Here is a 19,067-nt window from a genome sequence, read left to right as displayed (position 1 = left end):
CCTTTTCAAATTCGACATCATCTTCGAGTCTATTCTTACCTGTCCCAAGAAAATGCACCAGTCTCAGTTTTTTCCAAACTTTATGAAGGTTTCCTCTGTGACGGTCTTAAAGTTAAAATTTGTCCACGTACTGACATCCGGTAGTTTGATAACTTAAGGAAAACTTCCACTACCCTTGATAAACCAACCTTGTAAGTAACCTTGATAAACCAAATGTTTGGCTGAACGTTGTCTTAGTTGATTTCCAAAAAGCTTTTGACCTGGTTGACCCTACCACCCTAATTTGTTCCCTACTGGTTAACTTTGAACTTGATCCTCTGTTAGTAAATATTGTTATGTCGGTTCTTTCAAATAGATCTCAAGTTGTAAAATACAAAAATATTTTCTCTAACCCCCTCCCTATATATTGTGGAATTCCTCAAGGAACCTTATTGGGAGCACTTTTATTTCTAGTTATGATTATCGATATTGGTAAGGATTTCCCCCGAAGGTGGAAATACGTGGATGACTTGTGGATCCTTGAAGTATGTCACAGGAATATTAAAAGTGACCCCCTCAAAATCCTAACCCTTATTTCGGATGAAGCTAAGAACCTAATTATGAAAATAAATTCCACTAAATCAAATATAATGACAATAAATTTGTTGAAATCCACTCCCGCTTTCCTTGACCCTATCCCACCCGAAATGCTTGTGAAACATGTTAAACTCCTTGCCGTCACAATTTCAAATAATCTTAAGTGGGATATGCATGTTTCAACTACGGTATTGTTAAACAAGCAAATGTTTCAGTATCTATGTTAAAACTTTTAAACAAATTTAATTGCCCTAAGATGCATTCCCTCCGTGTTTATTTAACATTTAACAGGCTGCTATTGGAATATGCATGTCCTATCTGGCATTCTAATCCTCGTACTGAGAGAATTTTTCCCGATTTAAACGACCCCATTAGACCCCGACACCCCCGCTTAGTTTCCTTGGCAATTCTAACGTATTCACCGATCCATACCGTTACTGAGGTTCCAGGAAAGTTTTATCCCATCTATTCTGGAGCGCCTAAATAATTCCTGAACTATGTCCTATACCAAAATTAATTCCTCCGTCCCTTATTTTAGTTGTTGGCGTATGCCCACAATAATCATGCACCGTTTTTTTTTCTCTCTTTATCTTTGGTAACTTTTATTTTACCCTTTTGTGATATTTTTTTATGATATATTTCATTTCTGACCTTTAATTTTAAGTTCTTTGACCTTTAATTGTAGTCCTTTCTTTAATTGTAAATATTTCTTTTTTACAGTTAATTCGACTTGATTTTAAGTGTTTTTTTTTTCATTTTACGGTATTTGACTTTGAATACGAATTCGGCAATTTTTTTACTTCTTGCCTGTAATTTTTTTTATGCCCCGTCCTTTCTGTTTCTGTTTATGCTATTATTCGCACTAAGTTCAATTTAGTTCTTGCATTTTTTTTACGTTAAATTTTTATTGACCATTTTTATGCTTGATTGGTGTTTCTTTTATTGCTGTATTATTTGTTTCTTTGTTTTGCTTTTTCTGTCCCTTTAGACATATGAAGCAAATTCGGCTCTATTAGAGCTTGTGATAGCCTTTTGAAAATAAACATTATCTTATCTCAAATATTACAAAATATGATGAAAATATAATACTTAAGTAACAAATTTGGGTTAAATATTTTCACATTGGAGGGGGGGGGTAAGGGGTTGCGGTTGAGCATGCAAAATGTGTTAGGTACAATTTGTGTTAGGTGTCAAGTTTTCTAACTTGACACTGTTCAAATACTTTACCCTCCCACCCCCTAATGTGCAAATAGATAGCCCAAATTATATATTTCTCATCTATTCTGCGACACTTGTCCTTTTTTTCTCACATTAAGCTTAAAGAAACTAACGAAGAAACCGGTTCTACAGTGCGTCAATGGATGAAGAACTTAACATAATCGCTATAACATATAAGTACCAACAGAAATTAAATCACAATTAGAGAAGAGAGTGCCTAAAATTCTCCTGCTAATTTAAGCTCAGTAAAGTTTAGGGAGGTTAATATATTTCTGTATTGCTGAAAGTTTCAGTTTTATGAATTGAATACGAGTTGCGCTCATTTTTTATTTATTTCTCAGTTTACCATCCACCTAATTCCGGATTCTAAGAAGCTATGTTAACCTCCTTTACTACATTTCACCCTCAACAGCAGTTGTAACCATTTTGTCTTGTTCCTGTCTACTTCTGGTCTCTTTCGAAGGGTTTCAGATATCAAACGAAAGCAATAAAATATACTATTACTTATAGGCAACGGTACTATTGATTTTCCTGAGTTTTTGACAATGATGGCTAGGAAAATGAAAGATACAGATAGCGAAGAAGAAATTAGAGAGGCATTCCGTGTGTTCGACAAAGACGGTAATGGATTCATTTCTGCCGCCGAACTTCGACATGTCATGACCAATTTGGGTGAAAAATTGACAGATGAAGAAGTAGATGAGATGATTAGGGAAGCCGATATTGACGGTGATGGCCAAGTGAACTATGAAGGTAATTCTTTCTTTAGAATTTATTTGCATGTTAATATATCCTATGTCATAGGATCTGAGCCTTTCTTCTTGGATCTGTTAACATAATTGAAAAAATGCATGTTTCGGGTGCTACTTTTAACGGTTCATTATCATTTCTTTTTACCCCTACCCTGTATACAGGTATGTATCGATGCAACTGTATTCTTGCTTTGCCTTTTGCAAATATTATTATTAATAAACAAAGAAGTTGCAATTAATATTTGTAACCTTTACTTTACTCAGTCTAGACATTGATTTTTAGGTTAAAATATCCAAATTTGTAGGAATTTTTCTGAGGGGAAGAGCGTTGTGGTTTCAAAACCGTATTGCTACGGTTAAATATCGAAATTTGCACGTTTTAACCGATATTTGCAAAGGATATTGCTAGGATCAGGTACGAAATTTACACATTTAATAGTAATAGTAATTTATTAACACACACAAGGACAATACATTTTACTCACTACCGACCCAAGAACCTGGGGTCAGGTTGTCCTAAGGGTAGGCATATATCAAAATTTCATATTCACAACAGAAATATACAACCTAGGCCTAAAAAAAATAAAATAAAAGAAAAATCATTCCCCTTCGCACGCAGTTCCTACCACCAATCACAAAATCACCATACTTGTCCTCCAGGTACATAAAAAAAAAAACATTAAAAAAAAAAAAAAAAAAAAAAAATTTAAAAATCATATTTCTCATATAACATTCCTTTTATTTTATTTTTAAATTCCTTCAGATCCCCTATTTCTATTAAATCTTTATTAACCCCATTCCACAACTTTAATCCCCTATAAATAGGCGAGAATGTCGACCTGGCAGACACCACGAGCGGGGCATGTAAATTTTCCCTTTGGCGAGTTTCATGATCATGAATCGAAGATCTAGCTTTTAGCATTCCTGAAAAGCAAGACGGTAATAATTCATTATTATATTTGAACATAAATTGAAGGCTATAAAAATCTCTAAGGCCTGCAGCAGGTAATACTTTTACATCAATATAGGTAGCTCTAACGGATACAAGATTTGATTTACCAGTCAACACACGGATTCCGTTATTTTGGATCACTCGAACTCGATTAGTAATTGATGGAAACGTACTCAGCCAAATAGATGAGCAATACAATATATGTGGATGTATAATAGAAAAATACAAAGTGCGAAGAACAGAAGGGGTAATACATGTTTCAATTTACGCAGTATTCCCAGATTACGGCACAGGATTCCTGACACCTTTTCAACATGTTTCCTAAAAGATAGTGTTTCATCTAGCATAATACCCAAATATCTAACACACTGATCACGCTTAACTTTACCTTCCAGGTAACTCACTTCTTGGATCCATGGGTAGTAATTAGATGTACGCGAAAATATTACAAAACTGCTCTTTGATGGGTTTACTTTTATTTTATTAACTCTTAGCCAGCTAATTTAAGCAAACTTCTTTATTATTTTTCAGGATCCCCTGACAATTATTAATAAAGCTCTGTGCTTTCATGTGGCTGTGCTTGTGTTATATGGGTCGTTGGTCAAAGCTTGGGGGGGGGGGTAAAGCACCCCCTTTCTAATATCTTTACTTCTGATTCGCCCAAAAAGTAGTGTTAGCTTAGGCATTATTGGCTAAAGCGTTGTTTCATAATAAGCCTATGGATATGAATATGAGACATGTGATCCTATAACCAAAATCGTATCTGTTTTTAGTAAAAAAAAAAAAAAAAAAAAAAAACAGGAACATAGGAAACAACAGAAATGGGCATTGGTAAACCATGTCTTTTGCAAGGGAGGGGTTAAATTCTGGAAATTGTTTCTGGCGACTGTATTGCATTTTATAGAGTGGGGAATTCTCTCTCCCCATGTATGCAGTTATGAGTGCGGGTGATTTCAAATCGTACCCATGGTCCTTGCTTTTATTTTCTTTGCAACCCTTATTAATTTTTTTTTGTGTGTGTTTTCAATACTGCAGTTGTCTTAGATTCGTCTTAGGCCGTTGGCGTTGAATGTTGTTCGAATCGCTAATTTGGCTCAAGAGATTGAACTTGGTGGTCCCTGCCAATTTGTTCATACCGCACGTCAAAAACGAGGAATCATTCTGACATTGATCTCAGAAAAGTCATTATCTATTTTTACTCAATAGTGAGGGAAATATTGTTAAGGGTGGAAAGTCATGTGGGGTTATTAAAATATCGCTTATTTTAATCTGCAGAAAGTGGAAACGCCCGGATTGAAGAGGTGCGGGGTCCGTTTTTTTTTTTTTTTTTTTTTTTTTTTGGAACCCTCTTTATGTATTAAATATTTCAATACAATATACCTGCATAACAGGTATATTGTATTTTTTTTACGGAATCCGTTTTATGTATTACATATTTAAATGAAATATACCTGCATAACAGTTTACGTACGTAAAGTAGTTCGCTATGCTAGAGCGAAATCTCTCTAGCATAGAATCCCAACTAATTGTAATAAATTGGACATGAACTTTTAAGGGTATCAGTTTTCTATATTATAAAGTATATATTAAATAATAATAAACACATTAATAAATCATTCAGCAATAGAAACCTAAAATAAATATATCTTCGAATTCATATTTTATCCCTTATTGTCAAAAACAATTTGCTTTAAATTTCAAAAATAAATTGTTCATTATGATTTTTAACACGGGGCCCTTTTTCGTGCGAGGCTCTGTTGGGCACAATCGCTTCAGTCGCCCTTTATCCGGCCCTGAGTGGGAACAAAAACTGAACTATATTTGAGGACTTTTTTTTATGTATAAGCCTAATGCTATAGGATAAACCATCTTAATTCTTATTGTCTTACAAAATTTTTTGTTTTAGTGACCCCGCAAATAAGCTTTCAAACCCGACTTATAATATTTTTTTTAGCTGTAAATTATGTTTTTTCTCTCAGAATTTTGCTGTATTTAGATTAATCTCAAGGTCATCCATACGTCCCACCCCTAGATGGAGGTATGATAATTCATACTTAAGAAAACTTTCTCCAAATACCACCATATTAATTATTTACGTGTATTTATGACAATGTTAAAGTTAATAATCCCTATGGCAAGCGGCACATCACCAACATCGTGAATGCTGTGCATCTCCTAAATTGAAGAGTTAATTAATAATTAGTATTTTAACTATCGTACTAATTTCTTTTTTATTCAACGTTTCACATTATTAAATTGTTTGTCATTCAAATGAACAGTGATTTTTTTCTGTTTATAAAGTGGAAGCTCCCTTGCACCATCTTATATTTTTCTATTATTATTTCCATTATATTATTTGTATGAAACCAAACTAAATTAATACCAAAACCATAATGCTTTTCCTGATAGGCGAAAATGGTAAAGACAAGAGATTTTAGTTTGAAAATGAAAGTAATAATTATATAAAATAGCCAGGTTTACTCATTAGTCAATATTTTGGGGAACATGTATTACAAATAGTTAAAAAGCATGGCAACCCTCAATGAACGAATTACTTATTGGCTTGCATTAGTTTTTTTTTTTTCGCTGACACAAGCTCATTGTTTTATAACCTGTGTTATTTTTCAGTCTTTTCTGGCCACAGAGAGATGTTAAGAGGTACCTGTGCAGTATTATTTTTATGGGGTAGTTTCTTCAAACAGTAGAGAACAGGCAAATCCTGTGAAAATAATGAGCTGTCGTAATTATGAATGCGTCTTTTTCTGTTATACAGTTTCTAAGTCGTTGATTGTTGTTCTTAACATTTTAAAAATCTTGAGATGGTCACGAGGGCATATCCATGATCCTTCTTCTTGGGGGGGGGGGAGTAAAAAACACATTACAAATTTATTTATGAGCATTTTTGTTACGCTTTTAAGAGTCGGACAAAACTTCGGGGGGCTGGGTTCAAACCCGATACTCCTCCCCCCTTCTGGAACCGGCCTTGGACGGATACAAACATATTCAGAAATTACTATAGTTTCTAGGAGTCGTTTTCAAATTATTTCTATTGATAATTTCAAAGCTCAATTTTGTTTTAGAATATAATTTATTTACATTATTTTGTATATAACGCCTCCTTATGCGGCCTTGTAGGCCCTGCCATATAAGTTTTTATAACAGACCTGTCATATTTTGCATTGCGGTTATTTTGGCAGCTTGCATAGCTTCTAGCCTAAATCTCTTTTGGTATGAATTATTCTATATATTGAGGCACAAAGCTCTCCCCTTGCCACATCAGTATATTGATTAGTGGGGGGAAACAGGTTTCCAATTTGTTAGTATTGATTTTTCCTTGAATAATGCATTACATAGGCCTACTAATAAAATAACTCTTGAACGGGACTCGTTTTTCCCTGGTAAAATTTACGTACAAAATCTTCAAGTCGGATTGTATTGCTTAACTGAGTATTCCTATCAACGAAATATTCTGTAAACTGGAAAATTCTTATAGTAAATGTCTTATAGTAACTGGAAAAAGGGATTTTTAGCTGGTGTGTTTTCATACGCTAATTTTAAGGGTTAATGGGTCTTACGCCTGGTTTCATTTGCGTTGTTCTGGCGAAGTTGGCTATGTGAAGTCAGAACTGATGACCAAATGCAATCTGGGTAGGGTGTGGTCAACACAATTCTATTTGCACCTTGATTGGCTACCTCTTTGAACGTCAAATGACCAACTTTTGCTTTCAAAATGCAAATAAAACACGCCTTTAAAACAGTCATATTGTTTTTTTTTAGGGAAAGGGCCTTTTACTACCGAAATACATCGTTTTTTTATGATTAAAATAAAATGAAAATATAATAATTGGTAAAGCTTTAATTTAGGGATTTAAACTGATTTCATTGTCTTAATTTTAAAGATTATAAACGTTATCTATTATTTCATCTGCTTATAAATATGCTCAGATTAACCAGCTCCTACTTTGATAACCGTTGTTCACTTTTTTACCTGTCCCCCTACTGACAGTGGCTGGTTAGTTATAATATTGAAACTGGTGTAAAAGGTGCATTTAAAATTTTATACGATAAATTTTAAATACCGTCTATTTGGCCTCCAAATATTTTTTTATTTATTTACTGTTTTTTTTTCTAACGCAGGTAGGATAGATTTTTTATCGCATTGGAAATTTTTTGCCGTAGCTTGGAACTGGTAAAGCGCCATGTTTATCTTGTAGGATTGTAAATGATATATTAATAATATAAGTATTAACATCTTAATTAAGGCGTGCGTGTTACTCAATCTGTTGCCGGTGTTTGATTAGAGTTGACTTGAATGAAGGTTGAGTTAAACAGGGTTCAACTTAAATGGGGATATATATATATATATATATATATATATATATATATATATATATATATATATATATATATATATATATATATATATATATATATATATATATATATATATTGGCTAAAGCTACAACTAAAAGGAATAGAAAATAGGTCCAAAACTCATAATTTACAATTTTCTTCTGTAAAACAATAAAATTCTCAGAAGCTTCAATGATATTTGTTTGTTTCTAAAATAATTATTTAAATTATTTATAATTATTTATAAATAATATTTTAATTATAAATAAAATAATAATAATTATAAAATAATAATAATTATAAAAAAATAATAATTAATATAATTAATTTAAATTATTTATAATTAATAATTATTCTAAAATCACCTTGTTTGAAAGTATATCGAGAATTATATTTAATGAAAACATTTATCCAGTTATATGAAAGCTCCCAAATGATGCCCAGTTCATTACTACGGTTCGGATGTCTTACATTTACTCGTTATAGAGTACGTGCGAAGGTCTTGCTACCAGCTCAATAGATTTTTATTTAAAATTAGCACGTCCACGGAAGAGATATTTTGACTAGCAAAGAAAAACAAAATTAAATAGTTGGTGTGCAATTGGATCTAATCAGTATTAGGACGTTGGCTTACAGAACACGTCCTACTCATTATATAAGAGAAAAACATATTTTTTTCCTCATGACTAATTTCTATATATGGAGAAATCACGTCTCTAGTCTGTTAAGATTAACTTTACTGGACCAGCTCGATATACTTGGCAGCCAAGGTTTCCGTAATTTAATTTTCGTTTTTAAGGATGATTTCGTTTTTAAATTTTTAACTAAACGTGGTTGTCGAGTGGTTTAATTTTTTTTCTACTGGACATTGACTCCCGATAACTCGAAATATAGTCGACTTGAAATTCTCGATATCTCGAATTATTTTCAATCCCCTAAGAAAAACCTGTCTAAGTCGAAGAAAAGACCATGCATAACTTGAATTAATTTTGCGGTTTAGTTTTTCCTCTATGAGTCAAAGTGACAGAAAAATTATCTCTATAACTCAAAATTTAGTAGATAAGCTATCATTTAATTTTCGCTTTACCTCCACAAGAAAAAGTTTGCCTCAATAATCTCGAAGTTTTTCCAACGGACGAACCCCGCTAGGCAGGTTGTAACGTGTAAACTTTGATATGTGTTGACTTTGTTTATCATATTTTAACTCGTTACCTTTGTAAGTCGAATTTTATGTAGAATGACATCCATAACTCGAACTATGCATGAGTCGAACTATACGTAACTCGAAGAAAAATCGTGGTCCCGTGAATTTCAAGTTAGCGAGAGTCGACTGTATTTAAAAATGACTTTTTGATTTTTTGAATATTTTCGCAAAAGAATCACCATTTGCAGATTTCTGCTATGTTGCTCGCCTTGTATTCCGTCGTGGAAGTAGCGAATGCTTGTCGCCCTCCTAGCGGAATATTTGGACACTTTCCAAGTAGAGACTTCTTCTCCCAACAATCTTTTAGTAGGTGATGAACTATCAATTTGTATTCTTCTTATGTTGTTTTTCTTTTTACTAAATCATTTTATGATCAGCACATTAAGTTTAAAATCACCATTGTGTTTAGCTGTTGTGTCCACCGTCCGCTAGATGGGGCGGCATGTGTAGCGCTCGCATCTCTTTTCCCCTGTTCTCTCTCCCTTTACTTTTCTTGTTTTAGTACCCCTCCGATTGCAGCCGTTTTGCTTAACTTGGCTTGCATGGTGTCAGAAACAGATGGCACTACTATCGAAACACTTGATATCATTTTAAGATTCGTATCTTCCTGTTGCAAAATGTAAAACTGATACCTATATCTAAAGTATTAGTCACATATTTCAGAAAACTTTCATAGGGGAAAGGGGGATGTGATGCCTCGAAGTGAGCTTTGGGTCTAAAAATTCGGGGGCTTTTATTAGGGGAACGATCATAGAGGATGGAAACTTCGCTTTACTTAGATATTATTAGCTACATTACAATGTTGAACTCGAGCTATTATTCTAAGAGGAAGTTGGACTGTTCTAAATCCTCATGTGTTAAATGCTAGTAAATAATAATTGTTACTGTAACGGGATGCGGTAAAACATCAGGAGTATATATTCAGGAACTGTCAACCTGTTTATAACCATTTTACCTAACCCATTTTAATTACTAAATATTTGGTAAGGCATTCTTCAAATGTTAACTGTTTAGGTCCTTCTGAGGCCCTACTACTGCTAAATATCTTGGTATCCACAAAGTTGACGCCAATCCCTTACACAACATTAAATAATAAGTTCTATCCGATGCATTGCATTTTGGCTGTAAAATAACAAAAAATGTATACAAAATCTGTTTTTAGGATTATGTCTGTGTTGTGATTCTCGCTTCCTGCATTAGCTTAGTAACGAAGAACCAAATCTTGACATGGGTTATTATTTGCCATTTTATGTTGTTATTTTGCATGATTTAGTACTTATTTACATACTCAATGAAAACTCCAAAAAGAGGAACCATCAAAATTATTTTATTGCCGAATAGAATAGTAATATAAAATTAGCTTAGTTTGTAAAAGCCTCCATTTTTCAATTTTGGTGGTTTATACAATGAAGCTGTTTCTATCTGTTAAGGCTCCACTCGGAGGTTTTTATGGTGGCAGATTCGTTGTCATTTGAACTGCTGCGTGCAAGAAATCGACAGGTCTACTTTCTAAGTGTTTTGAGTTCATGATCATGGCCATTAGTGAAAAGAGAAAAAGTGAAAATAGAACCGAAGAGAAAAAGAGAGGTTATGGTTTGGCGTTCCCGTGTTGAGTAGTGTGCTGTGCTTTAGTTCCGTTGATATTAATTTTGCGGCATATTTTTGACAGTTTTATGACATAATTTTCATGCTGTTGTGTTCAATTTTGAGCCGGTAAAGAGAACGTAAAACAATTGGTTCTTTTTGGGTGAAATTTTAAGCTGGGAATATTATTCCTTATTTCTGAAGAGACAAATAGCCCCGCCTTTTTAGAATCTGATTGGTTTATTTTCGTGATAGATTTTCATAAGCCAATCATATTATCTCTTATTTCCGGAGAGACAAATTGCCATGCCTTTTTTGTTTTAAAACAAAATTCCGCAGGGAATTTGAATTAAATGAATTTGTATCACACAAAGAGTCGCACCATTTTTGTTTAAAATAAATAACCGATGTTTTTTCTTCTGTCGTGGAAGAGCACTCAGGGCTGCTAAGCGCTTCATAGTCGCTTGAAGAGTTTTTCTTTTACGTAGAAATATTCTTTTCAGAGTTGGATTCTCAAATGAAACCAGACGGGTTCACTTGGTTCTTAGAAAAACAGCCCTTCCGACTTGTCTAATTCTTGCAAGTAGCTCCTTAGTCGAGTCAGTTTGCATTTTTTCTCAAAGAGAGAATCATTGTTCCGATGATTCGAGACAATTTAATTATCAGACATCCGAGTTTTACATTTGATCTTTGAAAATTATTCAGTCCAACGACTGGAGTTGAAAGCATGTCGCTTCTCTGTGTTTTTGTTCTTTTGAGTGCAAGTATAGGCTATATGAATATATAGCAATTTTAATGAATGCTGCCTTTATATTGTCGGCCTACTCTTACCTATTAACTTAGTTTTAAGTAAATCTACGACCATTAGAATGTATATTGCGTTCAGGCTGGGGCTGGATCTTGTTAGTGTCATAAAAGCTGTAAATTGCAAATTGGACATTCATGCTTTCATAAATTGTGCTGTAGAATAGTTTAATGTACTATATAAACTCTCATCTGCTCCCTCGTGGATTTTTTTTTTTATTAGAAATTGGAAGATCTTGAATTGGAGAGGTGTGAGAGAAGACAATGGGACTAGCCTTAAAAAATTTGTTTCATAACCTGGCCCCTTACTTATGGCATTATTAAATTGTCGTTACAAATGTCTTAGCTACTATTATTTAAGGTTGGACAGGCTTAACCTTTTTAAGTCAAAATCGGCCAGAATTTAAACTTGTTAGTCCTGTTACTCATATTGCTGGGGTGTGGGGAAATGGATCAAAGCCTTACAGTGGCAGTGACAAACTGACCAGGTTTGATGTAAAGGACCCTTTCTCTCCTCCACTTCAATGTGACACCATGCTCCTTATTATTTGCCTGCAAAAAATGACTACCAAGAAATTTTGAAGACTACTTTATATTCTCACTTATTTCATTCCTAAAAGGGCATTGCTTCACTTTGCAGGTTTTTTTTTTTTTTTTACTTTTTTAATGAAAACAAAGAAAGTATTCTTTAAATCCTCTTCCCCCTCTAGTTGACGTTTCTGCTTGTAGGCCTCCATTTTTATTATCTTTAATGACAAAGTTTGTTGTTAAGTTATCAAACTTCAGTTTAGCTCGTTTTTTTAATCATTTTTGCCAACTCTCTGGGAGACTTTTTTTTTTTTTAATTTTTTAATGAAAAAAAAGAAATTATTATTTAAATCATCTTCCCCCTCTAGTTGACGTTTCTGCTTGTAGGCCTCCATTTTTATTATATTTAATGACAAAGTTTGTTGTTAAGTTATCAAACTTCAGTTTAGCTCGTTTTTTTAATCATTTTTGCCAACTCTCTGGGAGACTTTTTTTTTTTTTTTAATTTTTTAATTAAAAAAAATAAATTATTATTTAAATCCACTTACCCCGCTAGTTGACGTTTATGCTTGTAGGCCTCCATTTTTATTATATTTAATTACAAAGTTTGTTTTTAATTTATAAAACTTCAGTTTAGCTCGTTTTTTTAATCATTTTTGCCAACTCTCTGGGAGACTTTTTTTTTTTTTTTACTTTTTTAATGAAAACAAAGAAAGTATTCTTTAAATCCTCTTCCCCCTCTAGTTGACGTTTCTGCTTGTAGGCCTCCATTTTTATTATCTTTAATGACAAAGTTTGTTGTTAAGTTATCAAACTTCAGTTTAGCTCGTTTTTTTAATCATTTTTGCCAACTCTCTGGGAGACTTTTTTTTTTTTTTACTTTTTTAATTAAAAAAAAAAAAGTATTCTTTAAATACTCTTCCCCCTCTAGTTGACGTTTCTGCTTGTAGGCCTCCATTTTTATTATCTTTAATGACAAAGTTTGTTGTTAAGTTATCAAACTTCAGTTTAGCTCGTTTTTTTAATAATTTTTGCCAACTCTCTGGGAGACTTTTTTTTTTTTTACTTTTTTAATTAAAACAAATAAATTATTATTTAAATCCTCTTCCCCCTCTAGTTGACGTTTCTGCTTGTAGGCCTCCATTTTTATTATATTTAATTACAAATTTTGTTGTTAATTTATCAAAATTAATTTTATCTGTTTTTTTTAATCATTTTTGACAACTCTCTGGGAGACTTTTTTTTTTTTTTTACTTTTTTAATGAAAACAAAGAAAGTATTCTTTAAATCCTCTTCCCCCTCTAGTTGACGGTTCTGCTTGTAGGCCTCCATTTTTATTATCTTTAATTAAAAAGTTTGTTGTTAATTTATAAAACTTCATTTTAGCTCGTTTTTTAAATCATTTTTGCAAACTCTAGGGGAGACTTTTTTTTTTTTTTACTTTTTTAATGAAAACAAATAAAGTATTGTTTAAATCCTAGTCCCCCTCTAGTTGACGTTTCTGCTTGTAGGCCTCCATTTTTATTATCTTTAATGACAAAGTTTGTTGTTAAGTTATCAAACTTCAGTTTAGCTCGTTTTTTTAATCATTTTTGCCAACTCTCTGGGAGACTTTTTTTTTTTTTACTTTTTTAATGAAAACAAAGAAAGTATTCTTTAAATCCTCTTCCCCTCTAGTTGACGTTTCTGCTTGTAGGCCTCCATTTTTATTATCTTTAATGACAAAGTTTGTTGTTAAGTTATCAAACTTCAGTTTAGCTCGTTTTTTTAATCATTTTTGCCAACTCTCTGGGAGACTTTTTTTTTTTTTTACTTTTTTAATGAAAAAAAAGAAAGTATTCTTTAAATACTCTTCCCCCTCTAGTTGACGTTTCTGCTTTTAGGCCTCCATTTTTTTTATCTTTAATTAAAAAGTTTGTTGTTAATTTATAAAAATTCAGTTTAGCTCTTTTTTTTAATAATTTTTGCCAACTCTCTGGGAGACTTTTTTTTTTTTTTTTAATTTTTTATTTAAAAAAAATAAATTATTCTTTAAATCCTCTTCCCCCTCTAGTTGACGTTTCTGCTTGTAGGCCTCCATTTTTATTATCTTTAATGACAAAGTTTGTTGTTAAGTTATCAAACTTCAGTTTAGCTCGTTTTTTTAATCATTTTTGCCAACTCTCTGGGAGACTTTTTTTTTTTTTTTTACTTTTTTATTGAAAAAAAAGAAAGTATTCTTTAAATCCTCTTCCCCATCTAGTTGACGTTTCTGCTTGTAGGCCTCCATTTTTATTATCTTTAATGACAAAGTTTGTTGTTAAGTTATCAAACTTCAGTTTAGCTCGTTTTTTTAATCATTTTTGCCAACTCTCTGGGAGACTTTTTTTTTTTACTTTTTTAATGAAAACAAAGAAAGTATTCTTTAAATCCTCTTCCCCCTCTAGTTGACGTTTCTGCTTGTAGGCCTCCATTTTTATTATCTTTAATGACAAAGTTTGTTGTTAAGTTATCAAACTTCAGTTTAGCTCGTTTTTTTAATCATTTTTGCCAACTCTCTGGGAGACTTTTTTTTTTACTTTTTTAATGAAAACAAAGAAAGTATTCTTTAAATCCTCTTCCCCCTCTAGTTGACGTTTCTGCTTGTAGGCCTCCATTTTTATTATCTTTAATGACAAAGTTTGTTGTTAAGTTATCAAACTTAAGTTTAGCTCGTTTTTTTAATCATTTTTGCCAACTCTCTGGGAGACTTTTTTTTTTTTTTACTTTTTTAATGAAAACAAATAAAGTATTCTTTAAATCCTAGTCCCCCTCTAGTTGACGTTTCTGCTTGTAGGCCTCCATTTTTATTATCTTTAATGACAAAGTTTGTTGTTAAGTTATCAAACTTCAGTTTAGCTCGTTTTTTTAATCATTTTTGCCAACTCTCTGGGAGACTTTTTTTTTTTTTTAGTAACCATACATTGCAAGTGAACTCGTTGGTAGACAAAACAGTATCACCGTATAGTGTTTAATTTCATTTGAGTGAAATTTTTGTAATACTTCGCTATTTTATAAATTGGTCCTTATTTTAAATAGGGGACAAAACATGCATTTTTGTTCAATTTTTCTAAAGAAGCAATGAGAGTTTCGATTAGTTCCGTTACATATTTACAAAGTAGTTTTTTGTGGCGTTAATTTAGGCTTGAACCCCCCCCCCCCCTTCAAACCCAGATCCAGGATGGGTGACTGGTCATTTCAAAGACTTGTTTTGAACGTGCTAGGGCACGTTCTACGGGCGAAGGATGACAGATTGCCAAAGATTGTCCTTTTTTGCCAACCATCTAGGGCTAACCGGAAAGCAGGTTTACTGCGGTTGGGTTGGGAGGATGTCATAAAGAAAGATTTAAAGGAAATAAGAACTTCCTTGGAGGGTGTAAAGAGGCAGACTTTGAATAAATTGGGATGGAGGAGGAGCGGACGTAGCTGTGGACGTAACTCAGGCGGCTTGGTGCTGCGTTGAGTAGTAGTAATAGCAGTAAATTATTTGCATGTATAAAGTTGAAAAATCCTGATTATTGTTCTTACTTTATTTTTTTTCTAACATTTTTCCTTTTTTTGTTTCAGAATTCGTCACCATGATGACATCAAAGTGAATTGTGTTGTATGTAAATAAGCTGACGTTTGTTCGATGAACTTTATGGGAAAAGTGATTTAGGCCAAGTTGAAGTTGTTTCTATTCAACTTGTGACTTCTTTGATTTTTTTTTCTTTTTTTTTATTTAAATAAAAACAAATCGAGGAGGATCCGTTATTTCTTTTGTGTTTAAGTAGAGTAAGTGAAACCCTTTTTATCTGACGCCCTAGGAACTTTCCTTACATTCCATCCTGTAGTGAGATATGTAGTTGGAAAGCGGGCTCGAAATGAAACGACTGCCATCTTTAAAGTGATGAAAAAAATGTTTGGCTCAAGGTGGTATTTTTACTGCAGTTTTTGTGTACTGCTGGAAGTTTTGTCTAGTTTTTCTTATTTTAATATTCAGTTCTTATATATTCAATTTAGGAAGCAGTGGATTAGAAATTTTGTTGTTCCTATTGTATATATTCACGTCAAGTTCTGCAGCACTGTAAGAATTATTTCTTTTCTTCCTCTTTTTTTCTTGTTACTTATTCTCAAATTGTCTGGAACTTAAAATTAAGCTACTTAACTATAAAGCAAAAAATATTTTCTTTATATTCGAGTCTTTCGTTTTATTAATTTTCAGTGTTTTCTTGCAATGTAAGCGAAACTAAATTATTTTCTTTTAAGGTAACTTACGAGATGTCATTTGTTTCATTTTGCTCCTATTTCTGTGTTTTTTCAACTATGTACAGGGCTCGTCTGAGTTTTGATGTGGTATAAAATAAACTACTCTATGTCCACTTGTATTTCGTCTTGTTACCTAGGGTATTTTTTTACAACCTACAATCCAAAGATATGTTGACTGCGATAATTTTAAAGGCGTTTGACATCTTTTTTTTAACATAGTCTATAGCTAATATTCTTTCAGTACCAGGGACTCAAAAATAACAGATTTTTCCACCTCCAGTCAGGCCTTGATTTACCTATAGGCCCGGGCCTAGGGGCGCAGTAAATTATCACTGAGTGATTTTTTTCTTAACAAAAACTGGACCAATGTTATTTATTGTCAAATTCCGCTACGGATTTGATAACCTAACCTAGCGTGCCGAACATGAATCCCCCTCAACAGGGTCTTCTTTCCCCGCAGACGTTACTTGGACTATCTGTCTTGGCTTTTCTCTGTCTACAATTTCTCGGTCGAGGCCGGAGCCCTCCCCCGAGTCCGGTGATTTTGACTTGAATTTATCAAGTATTTTGGGCACGAGGTTGTATCAAGACTGGGCTGGGTAATTGTAGACAGAGAAAAGCCAAGACAGATAGTCCAAGTAACGTCTGCGGGGAAAGAAGACCCTGTTGAGGGGGATTCATGTTCGGCACGCTATGGATTCATGTTGGAATTTGACGCTACGGATTCATGTTGGCTTCCGTGGCCACTTATAAACTGTCGAATATCTTCCAAGAATGGCAGCTGAGAGTTCAGTATCGCTTCTATTTCACTACTTTTGGCTCATCAGTTGCGTTCTGTTCAGTTCTTCTACTATCCCCTAATTTCCGGGAACATCCCCGAAAATCCTGCCAAAACGCTTGGGCCTGGGAGCGTCAAAAGAATCCGACCCTCTCTCCAGGACCCATTTTAAGTACATTCACACCATAAAACCATGATTTTCTGAAAAAATTACGGCTGTTCAACACTTATGAAGCTTTTAGAGTAGTACCACGTTTTCGTCATTGTTGCCACGTTAATCCGTGAAAATGAATAAGCATAACTAATTTGTCAAAGTTGACAAACACTTCGTTTATTAACTGTAACAATCAGTTGATTCCCACATACATCTATACCTTCAAAGGAAAGATACATCTTCTTAAGCTGTTTGGCCTCATGCGTTTTTTTCTTTTTTGCTCATTTTTCATCTACGCTTCTTTTTTGCTCATTTTTCATCTACGCTTCTTATTTTCAAAATTAAACTTTTGATATTATTATTATTTCCAGTGTTCTTGGTACTTCAAAGATTTACTGAAGGTATTGTATGTCACTATATACTTGTATTGATACTGTTAAAGCTTTGGCTTAATAACTTTTTAGAAATTCCAACTAAAATATAATTACGAACACTGTATACATCTATTAAAGCGAACTACGAATATTAGGGAGTAAAGACCTATTGAGAACTTGAATAACAATTTGAGTTTGTTAATTAAGTATAAAATTATGTTTGATCACCTGAAATATTTTATGGTAGGAAATAATGTACACTTTCGCTGCTTCAATATTACCGTGTAACTCGTTCGCCCATTGATTAACGATGCTTATTTTCTAATGAGGTCCTTGTGTTAAGCCTGGGGCAGCCGGGACCGAACCGCTGCAAAGTTCAATCCATTGGTCCATTACTGGACTATTATCAAATATTGGATTAGTGAATGGGACACCTTTAAATATTACGGCGCAATTAGAGAAAATCTTCGTCCAATAGCCTCGTACAAGGCCATATCATGAAAAGGGGAAGGGGGGTTAACGGGTTTGACCCCCCCTGAAATTGTTGTCCTACTCGTAAAAAAATGCATATAAAGAAATTTTGTATCTGTTTTGAAGTTTTTTTGTACCCCTTCCTGAATAAAAATCTTGGATACACCATTGGGCTCGTAACTTCGTTATTTTTGATTTGCCGAAAATTCAAGGGACCAAAATGGTATTGCATAGTACATTACTATGATAACATCTATATGCCGTAGGTGCGGATTGATTAATTCTGTCCGTTTTCTTGTATCTTGTCTCGACTTCTGTTTTTTCTTTGAAATGTCTCCTTGCAAATATGAGCTTTTCAAATCAAATTTCGGCTTATCTTGAGAGCTTAAAAGACGTCCTTGTACAAACGCATGAAAATAATAGGAAAATCCAAAATGCATGTTTCAGTTTTTTTTACCTTTCCACTAAAATTTCTGCCACCTTGGGAATGACCGCAGCCGATATGGTTCTTGAGTCGTTTCCAGATGGTCTGCGGTTGCAACTGTATAACTAATTTGCAGGAAATCTTAACTAGTGTCAATATTTTGACGATGAATAGGGTACGAGCATTCGAATCTAGACATAGGCGATGTTTCGCCTAATAATACTTATCGAAAGATAAGTGCAAACCTTGGGGTATTAACCCGGTTTCTTATAAAATGTGGTTAGACTTAGAAACAAAAAGATAGTCTATGTTTGAATTTTTGAAAACCAAAAGTATCGTCTAATTTGCCAAATTGATTTGCGCTAAAAAAAAAAATTTATGATTCATTGCGGCAACAATGGTGAAACTTTATGCAAAACCTCATAAATGTAGACATCTTCATAATTCTATACCAACGAAAAGAAAAATCTTAAAAAATCCCGGTTTACAGATATGAAAAGACCTAAAAATGGAGCCAGGGGTTGAAAAAGGTCTGCTTTTTAATGTCCTTGGTATTCCAACTCGATTCAATATCTTCCAGAAATAAATCTAACAGGTAAAGGAAGCAGCTCCGGTCGGCAACTCGGAAC

General features: G+C 33.4%; 1 protein-coding gene across 1 annotated transcript in view; it reads left to right on the top strand.

Annotated features, from left to right (window-relative positions):
• LOC148949798 (calmodulin) overlaps positions 1 to 16,354 on the top strand; it is a 29,175-nt gene extending 12,821 nt beyond the window's left edge. The window contains exons 3-4 of the mRNA XM_089093752.1: positions 2,305 to 2,547; positions 15,557 to 16,354. Coding sequence (XP_088949878.1) covers positions 2,305 to 2,547; positions 15,557 to 15,585 — 272 coding nt within the window. The 3' untranslated portion in view covers positions 15,586 to 16,354. The remainder of the gene's footprint in view (positions 1 to 2,304; positions 2,548 to 15,556) is intronic.
• Positions 16,355 to 19,067: the final 2,713 nt, after the last annotated feature.

The sequence above is a fragment of the Artemia sp. Qi Xiang Cuo genome, chromosome 8, assembly GCF_049724085.1.
Source record: "Artemia sp. Qi Xiang Cuo chromosome 8, ASM4972408v1, whole genome shotgun sequence".
Taxonomy (NCBI): domain Eukaryota; kingdom Metazoa; phylum Arthropoda; class Branchiopoda; order Anostraca; family Artemiidae; genus Artemia; species Artemia sp. Qi Xiang Cuo.
The sequence above is the reverse complement of the archived record's forward strand: the minus strand, read 5'-3'. Positions and strand labels throughout refer to the sequence as shown.